This window comes from Diabrotica undecimpunctata, chromosome 10 (assembly GCF_040954645.1).
Source record: "Diabrotica undecimpunctata isolate CICGRU chromosome 10, icDiaUnde3, whole genome shotgun sequence".
In the NCBI taxonomy this organism is placed as follows: Eukaryota; Metazoa; Arthropoda; class Insecta; order Coleoptera; family Chrysomelidae; genus Diabrotica; species Diabrotica undecimpunctata.
This window is the reverse complement of record NC_092812.1, coordinates 44,948,738-44,975,716: the sequence shown is the minus strand read 5'-3', so window position 1 is coordinate 44,975,716 and position 26,979 is coordinate 44,948,738. Positions and strand designations below refer to the sequence as shown.

Sequence of the window (26,979 nt, the reverse complement as noted above, 5' to 3'; positions counted from 1 at the left end):
TCCTCATGCTAGTAACGTCAGTGAGTAATGAGTGCATTTTAAGATTATTCTTAGATTTGTCTAGACTATTATGTGTAAACTGCCAAAAAAATTATCATACATATAGTTACAAAATGTATCCATAAACAAAAAATATTTTGTCGTTTATCTATACAAGAAAAATTTGAAAAAGAATTTGATTGATGCTATATAATAATATCAATACAATAATAACTAATATGCCCATAGTTGAGTTTACTGATGTCTTCATTCTTTCTTGATATCTGCCATTTGAACATGTTTTCAATTTGTAATTTTGAGTTTCTTTATATTTTCTTTATTTTATGGATTTAGGTGCTTCGTTTTTTCCTAACAATTTATCGTATATGATCATTTTCAGTAAGTATTCTTGATTGTGACCTTCTTCTGCAGAAATCACCTAAACATCTTATTCGCTGTGTTTTTATTATGGCTACAATCACAGTTTAACCACAACTTTCTTTTCTTTCGTTTCTTTTTTATACTATGCTACAATATTGAGTTGTTAATATAGGTTCGCAATTTCTTCATTTGTTATTGTTATCTGTTGTACATTTATTTTTATTTTACCAAATAACTTTTTTGTTCCCCACAGATAACCTCTCCTGTTCTTTTTTATTAGGTATAGTTTAAGTCTCCGGGGCATATGGCACTGGCTGTTTTACCTGTTTTTATTTTAGATTTAGATATATTTGTATTTCGTAAACCCTTATTAAAAGCATATAAACAGCGCGGTTACCCGTCGTAATTATATGTAAGATTTTTTTTCAAAGGTTACCCCCGTTAAGTTAGGCAAAATACCCTTACTCCCAGAATTCAATTTTTATATTTTTTTTGCATTCTATGTGATTAAAAAATAAGAAGCAGTTTTAATACACCTCGGGAAACGTAGCATATAAAAATCGAAAAATTACTGGGCGCTATTTTTCATCTGAAATATCTGGGGGATAATAAAATAGTCAATAGAAGAGACGTATCATCTCGTGAGCATCAAAATTTTTTTTCCGTCGCGGTTTTTGAAGTTATATTGAAGTTATACTTGTATACGCACGGTCGGCGTTGGAAATTTGCATGAGAGTGAATCTGTGAAACCATTACATATGTAAGTTAATGAGTAAGAGAGAGACAGAAGAAATATTCTCTCTCTTCCTCTCTCGAGAATAAAAATGTTCCTTTTGTATATATATATTTAATAGTATATATATTATATATACGTATATAATATAATATAATATAATATAATATTTATTAATATTATTATTTATGTGATATGTTTTGTATTATTTAAAATTAAACGTTTATAATTATTTTAGGCTTTTCTATTTCAAAATAATCACTGTTTTAACGAGAACTGTCAATTTTGAAATCCGTTAGTGTCATGTCTAATTGGCAAATCCTTTACGTGTTTGGTTCATACGCTGGTGGTTGTGAGTTCGAATCCCAATTATGAATTTCCCTTTTTATTTTTGAAATATTTAAAAACTCACGTTAATCTTATTAAATATATGTAATATACGCAAAAAACATAAATTTTAAAATAAAATGAAAATATACAACATAATCCGAGTTGTTGGTTTTTTATTTTTATCTTCGTAAAGTAAGTTATGTAATTGGCAGTTTTAAATCCTTATGAGAATATTACATTTTAATTTATATTGTATTATATTGAAATATGTTGCAGTATTTATTGTATTGTAATTTTTATATTAATAACAAAATAAACAATGAATTTTACTGCACAGTATATGTAAATTTTTTTTTGCATTCAACTCCTTTTATACATATATAAAAATAAAAATATATATTTTCATTAAAATATTGATACAATCCTTCATTTACTATACTCCTATTACAGGTCAAATGTTTATATACAGCAAACGATGCACCATATACCTATATAACTAATTCTTTTTCTCTTTCTTCTCTCTCTTATCTATAGCATTACATATGTAATGATTGTGCAGATTGACTCCTATATAAATTTTTAACGGTGAACGCGTGTATAGAAGTATAACTTCTACCGACACCCGTTTTTTTTTATTATCATTTTAGCAAAAAAATATTGCGAAAAAACAAGCATTCTTGATGAAAACGTTCTACAGTCGACTTTCTTGAAAACACTTATTTTGTAAAATGAGATTTTCTAAATGTTTATAAACAAAAAATTTATTGCAAATAAAACCCGAAAGTAAGCATTTTTCAATTGTTTATGATTATTAAAACAAACAGTAAAAACATTTAAAACACATTTCATAATTTGAGTTTTTATGCAGTTTAGTAAATAGTATTACATGCTGCAGAGACATTTACATTAACAGTAAGACAAGAAGAGCAACTTAAAGTTTTTGAGAGAAAGATTATGAGAAAAATACTGGAACTAAAGAAGAAAAACGAAGAGCATGCAAGACAATGGATGAATCACGAAATACAAGAATATATGGGTCAAGAGAACACAGTCAAGAGAACAATAAAAGCACAGAGAATTAGATGGTATAATTAAATTAAATTAAATTAAATTAAATTAAATTAAATTAAATGAAATAATTAAATTAAATTAAATTAAATTAAATTAAATTAAATTAAATTAAATTAAATTAAATTAAATTAAATTAAATTAAATTAAATTAAATTAAATTAAATTAAATTAAATTAAATTAAATTAAATTAAATTAAATTAAATTAAATTAAATTAAATTAAATTAAATTAAATTAAATTAAATTAAATTAAATTAAATTAAATTAAATTATTAAATTAAATTAAATTAAATTAAATTAATTAAATCGTTACAAATCGAATTCTAGTCTCGAAATTTTATTTTTTTGTTTGTTATACTACATCTTGTATTGACAGATATTCTTTTAATTTTCCATTTTTCATTTATTTTATTTAATTATTAAGTTATTTTTTATGCAGTTTTTAATTTAAACCTACTTAGAATAAATATATGATGACTAGAAACGAATTGATCGAGAGTAGTGAATCGATGTGAAGAACCGCTATTTCGTGACGCTACCAGTGACGCCTTCTCAAGGCGCTAAATCCGAGACGCTCGCTTCAGCATTTGATTAAATAAAAAAAGTAATACAACGTCATTATAAAAGTTCCACTTCGAAAACGGGAAGTTTTCGAAGCGGAAACGTAAAAAAATGAAAAAAATTGAATTCTGGGAAGCCATCTCAACGGGGGTACGGTTTATATCTGAAAGTCCATCCAAGGTAGGTAATCGAATCCTACATTTTTCAATTTATAACTAATTCTTTTTGTTTTATTATCTTGATATATTGTCCATATGTTCTTCTTCTTCTTCAGCCTTAATTAATCCAACTTTGGATATAGGTCTCCCCCAAATCAATCCAGTGTTTTCTATTTTGCGCCACTTGCTTCCAGTTGTGTCCCCCGATCTTCTCAATGTCATCAGCCCATCTCATTTGTGGTCTTCCTCTGCTTTGTTTTTCTAACCATGGTCCTTATTGTTGTATTTCGTGTTTCCATCTTTGATCCTTAAGTCGGGCATTGTGTCCTGCGAAGCTCCATTTTAATTTTTCAACATGTTATCCTGCGTAGTTTGTAGGATTGTCAATCCAATCCATTTTCGCAGGTAGAAATCGTTTGATTTCTCTTTTTCCAATCCATTTTGTTTACTTCCTATTTATGAAATGTCCTTTTGTTATCGCTTTTTCTTTTAATTTTTTTATAGTTTCTTTTATTCTGTTTCAGTCTTAACTAAGAAGTCATCAGTAAACCCTAGGCATTGATATTTTTAAGATATAAGGTGATTAATCCATTTTTATTGGCTTTTTCTATTGCTTTTTCTAGTACAATGTTAAATAGAATTAATACCAAAGGGTCATCTCATCTAGCACATTCTTTTTTCTGGAATCTTTCATCTTTCATCACTTCATCAAGCACTATCAACCTGATGAGCTTTGCGCATATGTTCAAACGTGTACTGCTTTATTTATTTTATTTCTTTTTACTTGATAAACCGTCTGATTAAAAGCGAATGAACATGACCACATGTTTAGATATGTACAGTAATACAGCCAACATATTGTGCTAGAATTTTCGTATTGTATGTTTGGTGGTTCCAAGTATTTTTGATTTGCATTTGTTAGTTGCGATTCTCCGTATTTCAATATTTTTCCCGTTATGTATTTGCTTCCTGGGCTTCTGTTGATATTTCTAAGATGTCAATTATGTTATTTTTTTTTTCTTGTAGGTAGTTGATCCGTATTTTATTGGTTATGTATTTATTCAACGACTAGTTGAACAATTCAACAAGTTTTGTGATATTGTGTCTCCCTATCTAAGTTGACATCTTAATTTAATTGGTTTAATGTTTATAAATTACAATAATATACACTAACAATGAAAAATAATAAAATATTACGTCTAAACATAGAGAATATTAATAATTCAAATTGAAAATTAAATAATTTTATTGTTTTAGTGGTACAATTAATTTTGCTATAAAGAAATTAATGAAAAATAACATCATTACAACATTACTTCTCCTGGCTAATAAAATATGACGGTCTACACAGCTAAAATTAACAATTTGATCACATATATTTAATTCGATATATAACACCGGAGTGATTCCCACAGATTGGGTCGCAATACCTAAAAAACACAATGCGAGAAAATGCTCAGAATATCGATTAATTAGCATAATGAGCCACACTTTTAAAATTTTCCTAAGAGTACTTCACAACAGAATTAGACGTAAATCCGAAGAAGATCTCGAAGATACCCAATTTGGTTTTAAAAATACTATGGGAACCAGGGAGGCACTTTTTGCGCTTAACATCCTATTACAAAAATGCCGTGACCAAAGAAAATATGTATTTGCATGTTTCGTAGACTTCGAAGAGGCATTCGATAAAGTACAGCATGTAAAATTAATGCAAATACTGAAGAATCGGAATAGATGACAAGGATATTCATGTCATTTAAAATTTGTACTGGAATCAAACTGCTATCGTAAAAATTGGAGATAACTACACCGATAAAATCTTCATACAACGAGGAGTCAGACAAGGTTGCATTTTGTCGCCAACATTGTTCAATGTTTACTCGGACCAGTTATTTAAAAAGGCACTTGAGATACAACCATATGGAATAAAAATCAACGGGGAACTACTTAATGTGATTAGATATGCAGATATGATTCTTGCTTCTGTCGTTTAATCATTATTTAGAAATATTCTCTCTTTGCCATTAGTTATTTCCGTATGACAGTGTCTATAGACTATTTTATGCACATTTTCACTTACTTTTAGGTTCAGGTGGATGTCTAAAAAATTTTCAAATATTATTTTATATTATTTTTTCCATTTTTTCAAATTGTTGAATATTTTTTATATTCCTCTCTTCCCGTTATATTTTATAAGGCCGGCAACAGAACTTTACAATTCGTCCGAAGTTCTAGCCGAATGATATATCGTTATCATCTAACCTATTTACCTATTTGTGATTTTATGACTTACCATTTTTTGTCTTATTTTTTAGCAAACTTTTATTTTATTGTTGTTTTTATTTTTACGTCAGTAGTTAACCTTTAAAATTGTTCCACATACATTATTTAAATTTTAAACTTTGTTTACTGCACAATTTACTGTTTATGTAAGAGATAAAATCAAATGTTTATTACAGACACAGCGTTGCGAAATCTAAAATATATATATGCAATAATATGCTGTTCCACTTCATTTATCAATAAATAATAATCTTTAATACAAAATTTAATTGGTTAAGTCTCAAAAAGGGATGTGAGCTGCAGGCCTGAATGTAACAACAGACCGTGTAGCGTCATTTTCACCAATCTTTTAAGCCCTTAGAAAACACTAAACCATCACTTTATGAAGTTGTTTCGCTAATTGTAACATTTTTTAAGCCACAAATACGTGATATGAATCTAAATTCGTATGAGAGTAACATATTTAATTTAAATAATATATCAAGTCTGAAAACAAAATAATCTTTTCCAGGAATTAGTATATCTAGACATATCTTCATTAGAACTACAAGGAGGCTGTCTACAACCAGGATACTATGGGATCCTTTACATATCTAAGTTATGTGATAAGTCTTGATTGGTGTCTATGTTTTCGACAGAAATTTAGTTACCTATTACCCAACAATTTTAATATATTTAAAGCTGGTTCTTCAATGGTTATCCTTTTAAGGTCCTTAAGAATTCAAAAAAGAATGAAGAAGTCTTGCTCTTCCTTGTATATACTTATTTTTTCCAATATTTATGGAGGAAATAGACAGCAAAACGAAAATAAATCAAAGAAGCAGTCCTCATCTTACTAAATGAAGAAAAATGTGTAGCAAACACATCATCAGAACGTAGCAGGTCTGGTTACTAATACTGAGAGAAGAAGTCAGCAATAAAAATCGAACCTCTCAGAATTTCACTCAAAATTGAACCCATTACAATACATCTGAAATCACACAGGAAGATATCGTATCCTGAAAAGTGTTGAACAGAGTACTTGAAGATATATTTAAAAAACAAGACTGAAACAACTTAAGTATCAACTGAAAGGGGCAAACCCCATATCACTTCTGATAAGCAGACGGCATTGTATTTATATCGAGTAAAATAGAAAAATTACAAAAAATAATTCTCTCAATTCATGTATTGCTGTGTGGTGTGTTCCTCTTCCATTTTAAATAGTTCAGTGCAGACTGAACTTATGTTATTATATATATATATATATATATATATATATATATATATATATATATATATATATATATATATATATATATATATATACCTACAACGTTATTATGCGAAAAACTATTAGGTCTGCATGAATTCTGACAACACCAAATTGAAGAGAAAGGCTTATTTTTAACAATTAAAAAATTTATGTAAAATATTTGTAATTAAGTTTACGAAAGTACTGTGATTATAAGCTTATATACATTTAAAATACCACAGACGCATCAACATATAAGAAATTAATTTTTTTATTCGAAATGTTGACATTTTTACACGAATTTTTGAATTTTTTTTTTTTTTTTTTATATTGATGGCCTTGGCCGAGCCAATTAACCAGACAAATTTAAAGACAAACAATTTTTACAATCAGAGGAATTTCTGAATTTTTTTTACCTACCCTTAAACCTATCTTTAAACCCTAGTTAGTCCTTTTCTTATTTCTCGATTTTACTATTTTAAAAACTGAATTTATTAATTCAATGAATTCATTAATTCAACTTTAAGTCGCAATATCTCCGGTTCTAATCAACGAAAATTGGTGTTTTTTTAATTCGGTGTGACTTTTTGCATAGATTATAAAAATTCAATTAGTTAATTTGTGAATTGTTTATTTAACCGAGTAATTTGTTTAAAAATTTTAAAATAAATATTTATTTTGCAAAATTTTGCTTTTTTCTCGTTATTATTAGTAGAAAAGATTATGAAATGATTGATGACTGAAATATTTATGTATTAAGTTATAAATATCTTTTAAAATAAATTTTACAAGAGAATTAATTATTTTATTTGAAAATCAAATCTATACGTAATAATTTTTATTGAATTAGGCTTATTATTTTTACAAAGAACCGTTCTTGACTAAAAAAACATTATAAATATATTTTAAACAAATTAATTGCTATAAACTTTGTATAATTATAAATAAAAATAGTAAAATTAAGTACATCAATTAAAATATGTTAATTATATATACAGATTATTTCCATACTTTTTATTTATAATTATACAAAGTTTATAAGAATTAATTTGTGTAAAATATATTTGAATGATTGTTTTTAAGAAAAAGTAATTGTAAAAATATTAAGCATAATTTAAGAAATAATAACACGTATATATTTGATGTTCAAATAAATTTTTTTTGTGGCAAATTTAGTGTTAAAAGATATTATTTATAACTGTAATACATAAGTATTTAAGTTTACTATTATTTTATAACCTTTTCGGTTAAATATGAGTTTGGGGCAATGAACATAACCTATAGATATAATTAGCATTCGATGTTTAGCATATGGTAGAATTAAACGGACATTTGTTCAACAAATTAGGATGGCGATCTTCCTACCATTTAGAGCGTAGTAAGTAATGTAATTACTTCCAAGTTGAAGGACCACCCACTGGCGTGTGAAATAAGAACACAAGCAGTTTAAACAACACGTAGTTTAATCATTGAATGTTACTACAACTAAGTTAATATCTAGCCAAAGTTTTAGCGCAAGTTCTTTTATTGAAACCGCCGATCACTGTCCACCTTACACCAGCGACACACTACACGCGCACTGAGACAGATTAAAATATTACTAATAGTTATCACTTCAACTAAGGATGTTTTCTTCAATATTAGAATACTTGATTAAAAATGAGCGTTCAGCTTATAATTATAAGCTATGTCCTCCTCCTCCTAAGTGCCTTCTCTGTTGAGGTTGGCGACCAATATGGCAAATTTCTGTCTGTTCTGGGCTTGACGTTCTGGGTCCAATCTCTGATGTTTCGTAGCCAAGATTTTTTCTTTCTTCCTATGCCCCTTTTACCTTCAATCTTGCCTTCTAATATTACCTGGAGCTGCTCAAATTCCCTGTGGCGCATTATGTATCCTAGATATGACGTCTTTCTAATTTTGATAGTATTGACCAGATGAGGACATGTGTTCATTGCTCACAGTACTTCTTCATTCGTAGTTCTGCTGGTCCAGCTTATTCTTAGCATTCGGCGGTACATTCACATTTCAAATGAATTTAATTTTTTGACGTCATACTGTTTTAATGTCCAGGTCTCACAGCCATATAGTAATAGAGACCACACATAACACTTGAGTGTTCTCAATCTTATTGAGACTGATAGCTTGGGGTTACAGAGCATTTTACGCATATTCATGAAACCAGATCTTGCTATTTCAATGCGTCTTCTAATTTCTTTTGAGTGGTATAGTTGACTATTTAGTTCTCTGCCCAGGTATATGAAGCTTTGGGAAATCTGAAGGGTGATACCATTTATTTGTATGTTAGGTGTAACTTGTTCATAGGGGTTTTTGTGGAATACCAGAATTTTGGTTTTGGAAAAGTTAATGTCCAAGTCCAGCCTGTGACTTTCTTCTGATAATATGTTCATCAATATTTTTAGTTGGTCTTCTGTTTCTGCTAATACTACGGTGTCATCGGCATATCTTATATTGTTAATGATGATTCAATTGGCTGTGGCACCTTCAGGGTGATCTTCACGAAAATCTTCGGCATATATATTAAATAATAGGGAGGATAAAATGCACCCTTGACGCACTCCTCGTTCTATGTTGATGTACTTGGTGTTTCCGTTCTCTATTCGAACGCATCCTGTGTGGTTCCAGTGTGTATTACTTATGATAGCTATGTCGTGTCCGTCCAACCCTACTTCTTTTAGCACCTTAATCAATTTTTCGTGTTTGATGCGGTCGAAGGCCTTTCTATAATCGACAAAGCATACATACAGCCGTTTTTGAACCTCAAGATACCTTTCTGCCATCAGTGTCAATCCCATAATTGCTTCTCTAGTGCCTGTACCCTTTCTAAAACTATATTGAGAACGACTTCGGTATTCTTCACACTTATTGTGAATTCGGTTATAATTTATTCGCATAAAAATCTTAGCGGCATGTAAAACAAGCGACATAAGCTATGTAACAATAACTAATATGCGAGAGTTCAACCTCTAAACAAGAAGCGACCAGCTCAGCTGGGATACAATTTTATACTATACTTAAAATTCTGATTGCAATGCCTGACTATTGCAAGGAATTTGCGGGGAACGGAGGACAACTTCGATATTTCTATACAGAGGTAGGTAAAACCCAACTTTTGAATTCTTTTCTAACAGGGAAATTTTTGGAATTGGTCGGAGAAAGTTAATCTGTGGGTAAAAATATCTTTTGAATACATTTTCGGCTTTTATGAGAATTTGCTGGAGAATTTACCTAGGTAGAATTTAAGACGTGTAAGTTAATTGCTACCAGTGCCGTAGCAACACTTAGATACATGTCTTACAGAAATTTATCCAGCATACGTCGCCGTAAAAAGTATTAAAATTATATAAAAATGAATAGTTTAGATTAGTAAGTAGTTTAGAAACTATAGAAACTTAAAAGAGGATAAATGAACAATTAAAAACGAACATTTTAAGCTCTGCTAAATGTTTCTATGTTAATTTTTTGCCGAGATATTGAAAATTGATTTACGCGTTCGGTTTACTTGCATTCATATTTGCTGCGAGCTGAGCGTACGCCTCAGAGCGCGTAAGTGAAAGTTCTACATCGGTGTCAAAATTTAATATAGAAACATTTACTAAAGCTTAAAGTGTTTTTTGAGTTGTCCTATAAGTTCCAGATTTTTAAAGTTTATAGCGAAATGTTTGTTTAATTGTTATGACTTTTTTAATAGTAACTTTGCAAAGTTTTTTTTAAAGCTGAAACACTTACCTTTTAAACGAGGGTTTTGGAAGTTAATCGCACGTATGAAAGCTAAGTTATTCTTGGAAAAGCCCCATCGAATGTCGATTTTGGAATTGTTTTTCACGAAATTTGATATAACAATGGGATTAAAGTTTACCAAACGCTATTTTGTTAATTTTTTCAAAAGGAACAATTTTCATTTTGGTATTATTAAATATCTCGAATATTTAAGGAGATACAATTAACTAAACAATTAAATTATTAACAACAAATTATCTGACGAAGTTTCAGCCTGGTAACCTCGAAAAATCGAATCTACGCACCAAAAACCAAAAAAAAAAACGTCAAGATACCGATTGGATATAAAAGTGCATACTCAATCTCCCCTTGCACCTAGACTATAAATAAGCTATCCAGCATAACATTTAGGTCACTTTGAAATTGTAATAATTTTTGTTATTTTCTGTTCAAAATATTAGAAAATCGTTATTGACTGTATACATGTTGAAAGCTTTATTTAATAGTAATAAATCGAAAATAATTACATTCATTTCTACGGTTTGCTTAAAAAAACATTAAATTTGCATTTAAAACGCGGTTTTGAAATATAATCCCAGATATAATAAAATCAAAGAAATTAGTATTACTGAGAGATGTTGTCATTATTTAGACATTTTAGAATAATATTTCTTAAGATACGATTCACAACTCAATACGCTCATTGTTGAATTATAAACATATATTACTATTGATTATTTCCTTAAATACGTAGTTGTAATACTGTTCTCTATAGTTATTTGCAATTTATGTAATATAATGTCGTCTCCTGCGTGCCCTCGTAACTTTAGTTCTTATTACCGTGAATATCCATTACCACTGATATATTTATTACTGACCTTGCTACTTTTATTAAGTGTTAAATTGTCGTCAGATTATAAATTTAAATAAATGCGTGCAATACTTGTAGGACTCCTCAGTTTTTCTTGTTGGTGCACTACCTTTTAACGATAAATCTGTAATATCATTATAAGGAACAGAAATAGATGTCTCATGTTTCTTTCAACTTCGGACCATGTTATTTCATCATTTATCGATGACTTCGTCTCAATTTTTTACTTCTAATTTTTACTTCTTTTAATATAATTCCAAACGTAAAAATAGAAAAATACGAAACTAACCATATAATAACAAAATATATTAACACCAAACAAAAGCAACGTCGCGTCGTAGTAACTATGGAGGCGTTCATGTATTACGTAATGCAAGTTTTGAAGATGTGTAACTCCCCTCCCCCCATGTAACGCATCGTAACGTTTTTCTGCACCCCTCCACCTACCTTAACGTTACGTAACACCCAAGTGATCATTTTTACCTAAAAGTAACAATTACGTTGCGGAAAGTAATTGCGGTAATAATAAATAAACAAGAGATTTCTAATTCGCAATAATAAACTTGTATTGCCAATTTAACAATTTTTTACGTTTTCCTTAGCCAAAAAGTGTCTCACGGGTACCCATCGCATTTCTAAATCCAATCTGGGTTTCACCTAGGTCTCTTTTGCAATGAATAATATGAAGAAAAAAATGTTTGAATGTGTGGCTCATCAGACCAATTAACTGTATTCGTAGCATCTTTTTGTCCGCTGTGTCTTTGAAATGGCTATAAAAACAGACTTCAGCCACTCCTCAGGTATTATACCAGTAGTATATACATCATTAAAAAGCTAAACTAGAGCACTGATGTGGTCATCATGTATTATTTTTAAGAGTTCAGCTGGGATGTTGTCTGGTCCAGTTTCATGGAGAAATTCAGATTTTAAAATTTTAGGTCCTTCTTTATTTACATTGCTCTGTATGTTTGGCCTGTCACCTTGGAACAATTCAGTTATATAGTTACTCCATGTTAATTTTTTCTGTAATCTCTATTAAGATGTTTTTCTTATTCCAGGCCAGCAACTTTACGAACTTTCTTGTGCTGCAAATTGAACATGTGCTTCTTTTCTAATTGTTTTGTTTCTGAACATCTCTTTATTTGTTTTATTGCTCTCTGTTTTCTTATGTGTTTGTGTGCCTTGTACTTGTATTATCTTCTTAGTTACATAAGATCTAGCATTTCTTTCGTCATTCACTGAATATATTAGGTATATTATTTCTTCTATTATTTTCGTCATCTGTTCACGAAATACTTTTGTTGACATCTAAAGTAGTAAAATTATTTTGTTGATGTTTTATCTCTATTTATTTTAGCCCGACTCTTGCATCGGCAATTAAAGAGTTGTGATCATATCCAATATCTGCTCTAGGGTATGCCCTGCTCTCATTGCCCTTTTGGTAGCAAGTCGCTGAAGGATGCAGTATTGTGCGATGTGAAATAGATCTAGCATTTAATCACTTACAAGAAATATTGCGATTCTCGGACGTGAGTGCTATACCATATCAGATTAGATTCTAAGAGTCCTGCAAGCTATGTCTAGGCTTTCTATGCTCCGCTGAAACATAGTAGTTGTCAATTTTCAAGTTGTCAACACTGACTAGAGCAACGTGTTTCTGTGTATTACTAACAACGAAAACAAAATAAAAAGGACGTAAGAATACAGTCGGAGGTTTCGCCGCAAAACATAAACAAAAGGAACAAAATTACAACCGAGAGATTCCCCGTAAAACATAAACGAAAAGGATTGAAAACTTGGGAGATGTTAATTCCATAGGTTTTTTATTTAAATAAAAAACAATGTTACGTAACGCGTTTTTCGAACGGCCCTCCCATCCCTATAACGCACAGTGACGTTTTACAAATCCCCAAATTGCGTTACATAACATAATACTTGAATGACCCCTATGGTATTACAGTGAACATAATCTCCCTAATGAAAATTACTAAGTTCTCGGGAAGAACCGCGTTGGGAATTTAATACTCGACGTTTCGGCACCCATTTTAGAGCTATTATAAAGAGGGATACGGTTCCGTTCGAGTTCGGTGTCCCTATCTGCCTACTTTCCTCAGTCGTGACGTACCAGTATCGTGTTCTGTATAAATACAAGAACCGTCAAACGGCACCGAGGTTTCAATCTTCCTACTCCTCAGTGTCAACACCAATAAAGAGGAAGAAGAAGAGAAAAGTGAAATACTAAGGATAGTTCTATCGGTGAAAAAAGTGGAACAAGCAATTAAACGACTGAAATAGAATAAATATACAGGTTCGAAGGAAAAAGTTTGGAGCTAATCACTGAATCTGTAAATGTTCGGAAATTATTTGAAAGCGCTCAAACGATGAAGAATAAGTATAAAAAGAAGTAATGCCAAAATTTAACTCTCTTCGCTGACACTACAGTTCCAAGTTGTGGGATGTTACAAAAACTAACAGAAATAAAAATGGACTGAAAAATTAAGTAAAGAGGTGGTAATGGAAATAGATCAACGAAAAATGAAAAGAGCAATAAAATTTTAATTGAAATTCAACCAAGATTCTATAATTGTAACTCAATGTTATTTTGCGGAGCAGACGCTGTTGATGGCTGTCAAAAGTAAATTTAACACATTTTTGACTCCATTTCTGGGATATTCCCATAAAGAATTTTCTGCTTTTTTAGGATATCCACGCCATTACAGTCTTAATCATTTTACTAAAGTATTTTTTGGTTCGCAAAACTTTCAATTTGTCACAAATTTATATTTTGGATTATATTTTGAAAGTTGTATATAAAATATTCTATTTAAGTCATATTTATTTACAACTTTTAAAAAAAGTTTCCAACAATAATCCAACAAAAAATTGTGGACGCCGCTGAACATGCTACTACATTAAAGCACCGGCAGCGGTATGCTATATCGCACGTTCAATTAGGACTAGATGCACTATAGGTACATGAAAAATATAATTCTGCTAGTACTACAAACTGCAGTTAAAACTGCGTTAATTTTTATTGGTGTATTTTGCAAAGTGCCAAATAACAACTACTTCCTCCGCATCAATGAAAGTGATTTTTAGTTACATGTTGTCCGTTTACGAGTTAAAACGATCTCAGTGAGACGGGAAGCAAAACGATAAGTAATATTAAGGATATAGTATAATTTTATTCAGTATTATCGGTTGTTTCAATTCTATTTTAGATTGGAATGACCGTACAAGTGAGTAGTAGTAAAGTGATTAGAACAAGTCCTTCACGATTTTTACTGTTTTTAGGATAAGTGACTTAGTTTCATGTTTAAATTAGTGGTATATTAAAAGTGGTAAGCAATACAAATAACATTATTTGATTTCAAGATTTGTTTAAATTTAAAACAGGGGGTAAATGATTGACGTGGATGATAATTTTATAAAAAAATATTTAAGGAAATAGTCACGTTATACAACAAAAAAAAAATAGTGACAATAAATATTACATCCTAACAAATGCATAATACCAAATATTATAAAAGTTGTACATTTAGGAGTCTAATTTGTTCTTTGCTCATGCAGTACATATTGCTCGTGCAGTATTTGCTTCATGCTGCTGGAATTGTTTTTTTTTTAATTTTATGTTTAGTCCAGGGAAATAAAATTTTTCTTGTGGCACTGACCCCTCCAGGCAAACTTCACTATTTTGAGTAGTATGGGCCTCTATTGCAAGAAACTAGATGTTTCCTGCAGTCGATTTTTTGGACTTTTGAATTAGTTATTAACAAATTAAGGCAAAAAACGTGGTGGTGCTTAAAATATGGATAAAATTTCAAAGCGATCGGTCAAATAGTTTAAAATTTATTTTATTTGTTTATCTCAATCTAATTTTTTTTGCAACAATAAGTTTAAAAATAATGAAGGGACAGTTCATCAATATTATTAAAAAACATAAGAAGAAATAAGTTTAAATACTGCAAAATGATTTTTGCAAATACATGCTTATAAATAATTAGAAGAACTTTTTAAACATTGGCTTCTGGAAAATTATTTTTCTTATTTAGAAAGCTTGCATTTTTACTGAAGTTTTAATGTACAAAGTTTAAAAAATATTGATTACTAACAGAGTCGTCAAAAAAGCTTCAAAATGTGGAGTTCCAATTCGGTGACATTGGAACTAAGAATTTTTAAGTTTCAATAATCGTTAATAAATATTGTAAAGGTAACCTTGATATTGTGTGGAAAATTAAATCTTATAGTTTTAAGAATGTGGATGAAATTTCAGAATGATTTATCGATTACTTTAAAACATATTTAATTTGTTTATCCCAAACAAATTTTTTTTGTAACAGCAAGGATAAGAATAGATAAGGAAGACCTAAACATCATCGGAGTATACGGCCCAGAAAATAACAAGCCTCAAACAACAAGGGAAGCGTTTTACGACCAATTACAACAATTAGTAGATCAAGTCAGAGGAAAGATGATAATATTGGGGGCTTTTAACGCTCGAATAGGCAATCAAGTAATACCCGGCATTAAACAAAAACATAACGAAAATGTTTAAAACGAAAATGGAGAACTGATGATCAAGTTCTGCACGAATAACGAACTAAGAATAAACAACACATTTTTGACCACAAAGACCAACACCAATATACATTTAATAACACCCGTGGACAAAGAGCTATGATGTATAATGTTATAACCAACAGAGATATACATCCATCGAAAATAATCGACGTAAGATGCCTTACCTCAGCAGATGTAGATAGTGACCATAGCCTATATATAGTTTATTTTTATGAACGAGAGAGTAATTAGCATAATTTTAACTGGTATCTCCGACCACTCCATGGGCGTGCTCAAGATTAATTGAAAAATTACTTTGAATAATTGTAAAAAATAAATGAATTATTTCAGTGTTATAAAGTGTTATGTGTATGTAAACAAAAGTGACCTCTTTTATCACACACTATATTAGAACTGACTGGCCTACATTAAAAAGGGTTTTAAAAAATTCACATTTTTTTTAATTTTTAAAAATTATAAAAGAGAAAATGAGTTTTTAAAACCGTCTAAGGTATGTTAAATAGATGAATAAAAATATTAATATAAAACTTACAGCTACTTGTTACAAATCCAAATCAGATTCAGAAGATGAACTTTCAGAACCAAGATTTATAATAACTGGCTCGATCATTTTATCAGTAATATTGTCCAGCTTCCACATTTTTTCCTCTTCTTTAATAGTGTGATTTACTGCCTTTTCCCAGTTTTCAGGTTTTACATTATTTACGGCCTCCAAAAACAACTGTTTAACATCATGAATTTTAAAAGTGGTATTTTTTCTTGAAACTTCACTCTTTATGTGTGCCCATACCAGTTCAATCGGGTTTAATTCACAATGATATGGTGGGGATCTAAGTACTGTCATTCCACGATTTTTGGCAATTTCATCAATTTCGTATTTTTTAAATTTTTCTTTATGAAGGGCACACAACGAATAAAGTTCCTTTCTTATAGATCCGGAATGGTACGTAATATTTTTTGAACTCAGCCAATTCTGCAAGTCTTTTTTTAACCACTTGGTTGTGGGCAGTCCTTCTATAAGTCTGGAGTGATAACTTGCATTATCCATTACTATTACACAGTTCTTAGGAAGAAGATCTATCATTTGTTCGAACCATTCTTGAAAAACATCAGCGTTCATGTCTTCATGGTAGTCACCGGTACGAGTTGATTCAAAAGTTAATAAACCACCTTCAACAAAACCGTCTGAACTGCCAATGTGTAGTATTATCAGCCTGCGTCCCTTTCCTGATGGTGGGTTTAAACCAGTAGATAAGTTATTTACAAAAGCGTGCCTTTGACTTGTAACAGTTTCATCCTGCCAAAATTTATTTGGTGTATGACCCTCGTTGATCCATGTTTCATCAAGATAAAATATTTTTCTTTTTTGGTTTCTCATTTCCTTTATGGTTCTTAGAAAATGTCTTCTCCATATGACAATATCGCTTCTTTCTAATAAAATAGACTTTCTGGGATTCTTTTTCCAGCGGAAGCCTATTTCTTTTAAAAGTTTTCATAACGTACTTCGACTCATTTCTGGGTAATCCTTATCATCTCGAACTGAGACAAGAACTTTATTCAATGTTGGAAATTCTTGTCTAAAGAAGAATTCATGCACTTTCCGTCGAAGTCCTTCTTTAAAATGATATTCTATTTGAAATTTTGGTTTCCCTGGAGCATTACGTGGCATTTGAAAACTACCACATTTCTCTTCTTTAATAACTCTGTAAATCGTAGATTTCCCAACACCAAGTATACTGCTAACTAACTCAACGGTCTCATCAACACTTTCACATAAACGTTTGTCTGTAAATGATTTAAAACAATTAAATATTAATGTTTTTTCATTAACTGTTAGAGGACCAATTTTTCGGCGTTTACACGGCACTTCCAAATTTTCCATAACACTAGTATACACAATAAACTGCACCTTGCAACTGAAGTACCTACTTTTAGTGAACTGTTAAGAATTTTGAATACGCCACTTGGACCTTCCTACAAAATGGAAAAACCCACTATCACATTTTCTGTGGAATAAGTTTAGAAGGTAATTATCTAGTCAATTACTGTCGTAGATTCCTGGAATTAAAGAATTAAATGTTTGATTGTTGAAACCCTTACTTCGTGGAATGCACTCATTTCAGATAAAATAAAACGTTTTATTTTATCTAAAGAATTAAACTTTATTTTGCAAATAGGTAGGTACTTATTAAACTTTTATTGGTTATATATAACCAATAAAATAAACATCTTACATTTCTTGCAAATTCATTAGTACCTGTTAACCTCCATCACTCCGACACTGGCAACCTTATTTAGGGATTAGTAACTCTCACAACTATTGTATTCTCTTCTGCTCCAACCTTTATACCTGGTGGTCATACTCAATTTAAAATTGTTTTCCTATATACTTCTGTAAACTTGTTGACAAATATCTGTTTTTCATTGAGTCACCCGTATCAACAGTTTAGGGATTTGCATACATAATTTATTGTTTTATTACTCTCTCATACATAAAAATACACTATAGTATTATGTAAAATAAAATTCATCCTGAAATACTTTCCACCCAGGAGAGCGGCGCCAACACAAACAAAAATCAAAGTCGAAGGACTAAATACGGAATTCACGGAATACTTATACAGGAAAAGAATATCAGAGAAGATCGCTGAGAATGAAATATTAAATTATATTATAATATTTAATATATTAAAACGATAACATCGATGAAAGCTGGAAAAAACTCAAAAATAACATAATTAATGTAGGAAATGAAAACAAAATGTGAAGAAAAGAAGAAAGCCTTTTTACAATACAGAACAAAACAAATACAATATGCATATAACCACTATAAACGAATCAGAAATTAAACGAATACTTTAGTAAGACAAATAAAAAAAGGAACACTGGCAGAGTTTCTCAAAACAGATGGAACACGATTTCTACGGAACACAAAAAGAAATATGGAGAATGATCAGATGACAAAGAAAAAAGATGAACGAACTAATAAAAACAAAACACATTCAGAAGGACCCATGGGTAGACTACTTTCGATCCCTATTTGCTAAAGCTGACGATAATGAACCACCAACACCAGAGGTGACGACAAACGAAGAAATAAATATTGAGGAGGAAGAGGTAAAGGAAGCATTAAGGAAATTAAAAAATAGAAAATTACGAGGAGAGGACAAAATACCGAATGAACTCCTAAAGTACGGAGGACCAGATCTGACCAAACAACTGTTAAAACTAATCCAAAAAATATTGGAACAAAACAGAATTTCTCAAGAATGGAGATCAAGCATCCTAATACCTCTCTTCAAAAAGGAAGACAAATCGGACCCGAAAAATTACAGAGGAATTAATTTATTAAACACACTAAAATTAACAACCAAAGTGATAACAAATAAATTGAATAAAATTATAACACTAGCAGAAGAACAATAAGGTTTTAGGTCGAGAAGATCATCCACCGACGCTATATTTATAATGGGGCAAGTGCAAGAGAAATCATTAGAATACAACAAACCAGCATATCTATGTTTCGTGGACCTTACAAAGGCATTTGACATGGTCAAATTAAAAGACGTTATCCACTTACTGTATGCAAGGGAGATACCTCTAGGAATAATCAAAAGAAGAGTAAGAAATAGAAGAGTAGAATGGAACGATCATATAAGCCAAATGACAACAAATAGAGTAGTAAAGACGGCAAGAGACGGTTCCCAATAGGAAGACGATCATTAGAAAGGCCACGAAAACGATGAAACGACAACTTACTGGAGGCACATTGAAAAACAGACAGATTCATGTCTATATAAAAAGAAGAAGAAGAAGAAGAAGAACTTTTTTTGGAATAACAAGTCGGAAAAATAGACATGAATAATTATAAATAATTAATAAGCAAGAGAGAGAGTTATTCTATAAAATGAATTTAAAAGACGTGAGAAAAATCCATTTCAAACATTGCACAACTTATTTGCATAAAGGTAATATTGTGTCTATGAACAGATTCGTCTACAAAGCTTCAAAATGCGGAGCTCAAATTGGGTCTGCTTGGAGTTGTGACGGGGGAAAAACTCAAGCTAACTATAAACTATATCTTCGGTTCTTGTTGATAGATTTTGATGTTTCCTATTTTAAACTGTATGTACTCTTTGCGTACATTACGAATATGTCTTTTGTTAATAAATTTAATTTTTTTTAACCATGTAAATTGTTTAAACAATTTTTGGAAATTTTTTACGATATTTTTAGGATGATTTTTATTGGAAAACATAGGAATGCATCATTTACACTTGAATTTATAATAACTTATAAATAATTGATAACTGTGATGTTTTATGTTAAACCACAAGCTATTCTATATAATTATTGGTAAAAGCATTATAATTTCGTATATTTTTTATTTATTTATTTAAAACAAGTGAAATTAACAAAATAAATTGTTTTTTTTTGTTAAATATGCCAAATTTAATAATGTAATAAATATTTATAGTTGTAAGGAAATAATATAGTAATAAAACAATAATAATAAAATATTATGTACAATTTTAGTTTTTTTTATTTTATGTAAACAAACCTATATATATATATATATATATATATATATGTATATATATATATATATATATATATATATATATATATATATATATATATATATTGTTATGATTTGAAAATATACACGGGGGTTTTAAAATTCAGAGAAAAGGAAAATTGACAAAGACTGTTATTTCTACATATAAGCACATAATATTAGGTTGCACATATTAACATTAAAAGGAACTTTACGGTAAAAATTTGTGTGTAAACAAATTCAGTGAAAAAAGTTTACATTGTAATAGATAATAGGTTTAAGATATTGGGTAGAAATTATGTATGAATAGAATATGGTTTCCTTTCAAAGATTCAAAGAAAACGATTACTAAACATTTACAGCATGTTTAGCAAGAAATAAATCCTAGATTATTTGAGATTTTTTATTTCCAAAGCAACATAAACCAATACTACTTTTAGAAACAATGGACAAGGATGATTTGTGTTTTTTTATATAAATTATTTACGAAGTTTATTAAAGAAGTATATATTAATAATAAATGTTTATGTTTTACCATTAAAATTACCTCAAATGTTATTGAATATAATTAAAAATTGAAGAAAAAATATTTAAACAAATTATATGGTATATTTAACACGTCATTTATTTAAATAATGAAATTTCGTACTGTACGCAAAAATTACATACAAATTAAAAAAATAAACGTCGAAATCCATAAGCAAGAATCAGATATAAAGTTAACAGCTCCTTCGCCCCCGCGAGCTTCAAAGCCGGCCCATTTTGAGGAGAACATTTTAAAGGTTTGTTGAAATATTCCGTTGAGAGGCAATTTTTCGAATTTGGCACATTTAAAACTTTAAAGTATGTTCTTTCAAATGGTGCTAATAAGATATATTGATTTCATTATAAATTTTATCAGACTAGTAAAAATAGTGGTACACTTTAAATAAATAGACAACATGAAACATTTCAAATAGTTAATTTTCATGTTTTGTGGCAAATAGATTATGTCTGATGCCATGATACCACACACATACACACTAGATCTCTTAATTGTTATAAACAAAGCTGTTGTAAAATAAAAACAGGACTAACTTCGATCCTAATTGACCTGGGACAACTTCTCTTTTTAAATTTGTAAAAAATTGAAACTTTTCAAATATGAACAAAAATATTAAATTCAGGCAATATCCTGTAGGCAATATTAAAAAGTTATTCTTATTGTTTATAAGCAAAAAATCGATATGTTTCTGCAAAATGATTTTGCAAGGTTTAAAATTATTTTTCTTAATAGAATAAATCTGTGTTCATATGCTATCCGTATAATTACTGTAGCTTCATTATTTTCTGACTTATTTTGTTGTAAACAAATTTAATTTGGGATCAACAAAATAAAGGAACTTTTAAACTGTTAAACTACTCGCTTGGAAATTTTGACCATATTTTAAGCACCACAAGTCCCAAAATTCCATATAATATGAAGTTTCTAAATTTATTTTTTAAAAAATTATTAATATTATTAAAAAACCGAAATTTCTAACTTATTTTGCAATTTTATAAGCAACAAATACGGATATAAACATTTTAAAAAACGCGATTTGAAGGTTTTTATTTGACTTATGTTTATTACTCTCAAATTTGTTTCAAATGCTTCACTTGTTGGTAAAAGACGAAAAAAGCAAAAATTTACCTTAATTTGTTAATAACTAATTAAGTCAAAAAAATCTACTGCAGGAAACACATAAACAAGGTAAAAAGCTCGGGTTCGTTCGGAAAAATATTCCCATGAGATATTTTGCATAATCACTTTCATGAGTGTACAAAACACAAGTAAAAAACATTATTTTTGAATTCACCAAGGACCTAAATTTAAGTTCAAACCTTGTTCTATCCATTCCCGAAAAATATTTGGACCTATTTTTGGACATGTATAAGGGTGAAAAACAAGAACTAGGGTACAAATTTTTACTGGTTTAAATTCTCATTGTGCAAATTAGCGCCCGTTCTGCAATACGAGCTTCATTATCAATTAAAAAACAATGGTTTAATAGTTATTTATGCACCAAGAGGGTTGTTAAGATGAGAGGGTTCATCGAGCAACATCCATCCCTCGGGCCAAAGGCTCTCTGGCCTTTGTCCCGAGTTATGTTATGATACTCTCTGGTCGTAATCATCTTAATAACACCCTTGGCGCGTAAATAACTATTAAACCATTGTTTTTTAATTGATAGTAAAGCTCGTATGGCAGCGCAGGCGCTCATTTGTACGATGAGAATTTAAACCAGCAAAAATGTGTGCCCTAGATCTTGTTTCTCTCTTATACACGCCGCAGCTCGAGCGCCCGTCCTATCACAAGCGCTTCATTGCTGATTAAAAAACAATGTTTTAAAATAAAATAGGTGCAAAATTCTTTCGGAAAATGATATAACAAGGTTTGATCTTGAATTTAGGTGCTTGAAGAATGCAAAAATAATGTTTTTTACTTGTGTTTTTGAGCCTCGAAAATAGTAATTTTGCGGTTTTATCAGTTTTAAATTATTTATAAATCGAAAACGATCCAGTTAATAGAAAAACTATGGCAGATTTATTTTGTTTAGAATTATCCAAAAAATTAAAAAAAAAATTTTAATTACTTTTCGCCTGGGTAACCCCTTGATCATTATTTTAGGGTATCTCATGAAAGTGATTGTGCAAAAAAATCTCATGGGAATATTTTTCCGAAAGAACCCGAGCTTTTCGCCTTGTCTAATAGCTTCTTGCTATGAAGGTCCATACTATTCAGAACAGCTGTCGTTTGTGTCACAAACAGGGTACTTTTTTTGCATATTTCCCTGAACTAATTGGAAGTTAATTGTAACAGAAGATATTGTTATGAAATAAATCTTTTGGCTACAATCATTGGCTACAGATAAGAGGACTTGAAATTTTTTTCTGATAGGGGTGCGATAGGAATTAACTAAAGTTTCAGTGTGTTGGAATAACTGTTTTGAAACGTCACTGTGTTTAAAAAAGTTTTTTATACCTATTAAGTCTATAGGTGCCACCATATTCCGATTACTAGTTATAGTCAAAACTTAAGGATCACTTCCTAATTGTAATTGTAATCGTTTGACTGTTAGAATTTCAATTGAAGTACATACCTTTTCCAAGAAAACTTAACGATTCCTGGATATTATTCTAAGACCACTTCTTTTCCATTAAATTATCTGCTTCTTGTCTTCAAGTGTAGAATTTTTGTGCCTTTTCTGTGAGATTACATTTTGTCTCGAGGTGTTTGCCGAAATGTACTTATAACAAAATAACTTATATCTACCCTATCCGGATCATCATTATCTTCGCTTAAAATTGCCGTCAATGTAAGTCCGTTGTTTTAAATAAAATTCACTAACCTTCCACTTTAAACATTTCTAATCTCTTCAAGTAATACAATTTCTTCATTTCTTGCTTCTGAGGTTTAACGGGAATAACATATCCACCAGAGTTATTTTTCATTACTGTTGACACTTTCTGAATTATTTTCGTTTGATAAAAACTAGTATCCTTTGAAAACGCTACTAAAATTTCGTATATTTATATACAACTCGTTATTTTTATCTTCGTATTTTAGTGGCAATTAAATTATACCAAATTATCGAATTTGTTATTCACCATAAATAGGAGATTTAATTAATTTTTGATTAAAAAATTGGCAAACAATGTAGTAACAAATTACACAATATCAAATAAAACCTACTATGGCAAGGAAGACAGAAGTTTATTATCGACGTATAAACCATAAAAGTTCAAATAAATGACTATATAATCGTACGACTTTATATACAGATTCTGCAGGAATGTGCAGAATCTGTATAAAGTATCTTTATTTTATTTGTTTTTTTTTTGTTTCAGTAAAAGTTGGTTCGTAAAACTATGAGGATATCTACTAAACTTTACCTTATAGTATTTATGTGCACATTTATCATATTAGTACAATATCATATCTACAATCCTTGGGTGATACCTACTCTTAACAGTAATGACGATATACGACAAGAAGTTATTGCTAAAAAGTCACAAGTGCCGGTAAGTAGGACAAACTTCTTATGAATATTTTCTATGAAGTTGTAAATGTGTCGTTGATTGTAAAAGTGAATTATCTCATCACCATATTGTAACGAGCATTTAATAAATAAATATGTTGAAAAAAGATACAAGTATTTTTCGGTGTTGTGGTGCTAAATTGGTGGAATATATTATAGTGGAAGATCGATCTCCTTTTTGATAGTGACTGTGACTGGTCTGTTTGACGCATATAGTGTGAATTTTGTCGAATAGTGTTTAAGACGGTGTATCATCCTTACGGCTAACTCAGGATAAAGGAAGTGATGAATACAATGAAGATAAGAAAATTTTAACATGTAGATAATCATATATATATATATATATATATATATATATATATATATATATATATATATATATATATATATATATAATCAAAAACCTTTCTACCATATGATGGTGTAAAGTTTAATGTACTTCTTAACAAATTTCTTCTATTCTTTTCGGTTTCGTGTCAACATCCTTAAGCCTGTCCATGTCACTCCTCTTCTCTCCAAAATCTTCCCGATTACTTCAACCCATGTCTGTCTTTGTCTTCCTCTTTTTTGTTTCAATATTGTTGGTTCCCACACTCGTCTCACTTGTACGGTATCCTTCATCCGTTGTAAATGCCCCACCAACTCAGCTGTGTCTGTTCTATAAACTCCAATGTAGATTGTATTATCAGTTCGTTCCTTATGTCTGTGTTCCTTATTCTATCCATTTTGGTAACGTCTTTAACTCTTCTTAAAAACTATATCTCTATAGCCAGTATCTTGCTCGTTTGCCGTTCTGTTAGTACCTATGATTCGCTGCTAAGTCAGGACAGGTCTATCAAGTGCTTTCTTGTTATGCATGTCTTAAGCCTCCATTTATTGTAAAAGTATCTGATATTGTATTATTACTAATTACAGCATTGTTGTTCACATTGTTATGTTTTGTATCATTTTTAGTAACTTGTTGTCCATTCATTTTTCTTTTAGTATTTTCCATAGTTTATGTCTTGGTACTTTATCGAAGGCTTTATCTATGTCAAGAAATGCTAATACTATACGAAACGTATATTTTCTTATGGGTACTATTAGTGACACTTTCCAACCTTCCAGTATATTTCATTCATTATGTTTAGTAATATTTGTTCTCCATTTTTTCCCATGTTGTTTTATAATTTCTGTTGTTATTATATCCTCTTCAGGAGCTTTTCCATACTTCAACGTTTTTATGGTTTCTTCTAGTTTTTTCCCATTTATTGAGTTTTCTGTATTATCTTCTGATATATTATTTTGTTTTTCATTAATGTCATTCTGGTTTAAATCCGTTGGCAGTTCTTCGAAATGTCGTTTCCATCCTTTAACTAGGTTAACTTTTGTTTTTGTTATTAATTCTTCATTTTTATTTTTAATTCTACATATTTCATGTTTTTTGTATTCTTATCGTCTTCAGGGTTCTGTAGAATAGCTTTTGGTTACTTTTGCTATCTTTTTCCATTTTATCTCCGAATTTTTTCCAATTGTCTCTGCTGCGGTTACTAATATTTTTACCTTTTTCATTTCATTTTTATAGTTATTGTAAATTTGGATTGTTTTGTCTTTCAGATATTGTTTCCATGCATTTTTCTTCACTTTTACTTGCTTTTTTATTCCTTTGGACCACCACGCTGTCTGTTCCTTTGTTAAGTTTTTTTTACTTTTTTCGCATACTTCCTTAGCTGCATCCAGTAGCATGTCCTTGTAGTTGTTCCATCGGTTGTTTATATCATTAATGTAGTCTGTTTCTTTTATTGTTCTAAGTTGTTTGTTTACTTTTTTCTCAAATTTTGTTGCCATTTCTTTATCTTTTAGTATACACGTTTTTCTCGTCTCTTTTTTAATTAGTTTTACTTTTCTGTGCTAGTATTTTTCTTGTTTTTTATTTTTTCTCGTGTCTTAGTTACTACCATGTGAAGAGTGCTGCCTATTTCGGGTCCTCTGTGTACTTTTTTATCCATTACTTTTCTTCTATCATTGCTTTCAACTAGTATATAGTCAATTATGAATTTTTTATTTCGACTTTTTACTTCTCTAGTATTCATGTGGATTTCCTTGTGTTTAAAAAATATATTAGTTATTGTCATGTTGTTTAAAGAGCAATATCCTTCCATCGTTGTTTCTGGTCATTTCTCCATATAGTCCTATATATCTAGTACAGATTTTGTCTTTTATTCGGACCCTACTGTTAAAATTATCTGCAATGTATATTTCTCCTCTTGCGGTTTCTGTTGCAAACGTTAACTGTCCCCAAAATTTATCTTTGCTTTGTGCGGTATCATCTTCGTTTGGTCCATATACTTTTATAATAGTTTTATTACGGCTATACTCGTTATTATTCAATTCTATTAGTAATATTCTTTCTGACCATGTTTACCAGAAGTATATCTGTTTTTCCAGTCTTTTATGTT

The 26,979-nt window shown here is 30.0% G+C and overlaps 1 protein-coding gene across 4 annotated transcripts in view; it reads left to right on the top strand.

Annotated features, from left to right (window-relative positions):
- Window positions 1-26,979, top strand: part of LOC140451891 (galactosylgalactosylxylosylprotein 3-beta-glucuronosyltransferase P-like) — a 78,456-nt gene that overhangs the window by 33,320 nt on the left and 18,157 nt on the right. For 3 of the 4 annotated variants that reach the window (XM_072545839.1, XM_072545838.1, XM_072545837.1), the window contains exon 2: window positions 24,351-24,524. In XM_072545839.1, the coding sequence (XP_072401940.1) occupies window positions 24,372-24,524 (153 nt within the window). In that variant the 5' untranslated portion in view covers window positions 24,351-24,371. Of the gene's footprint in view, window positions 1-14,437; window positions 14,683-24,350; window positions 24,525-26,979 lie in introns of those variants that run through there. The other variant, XM_072545836.1, reaches the window with a different exon arrangement.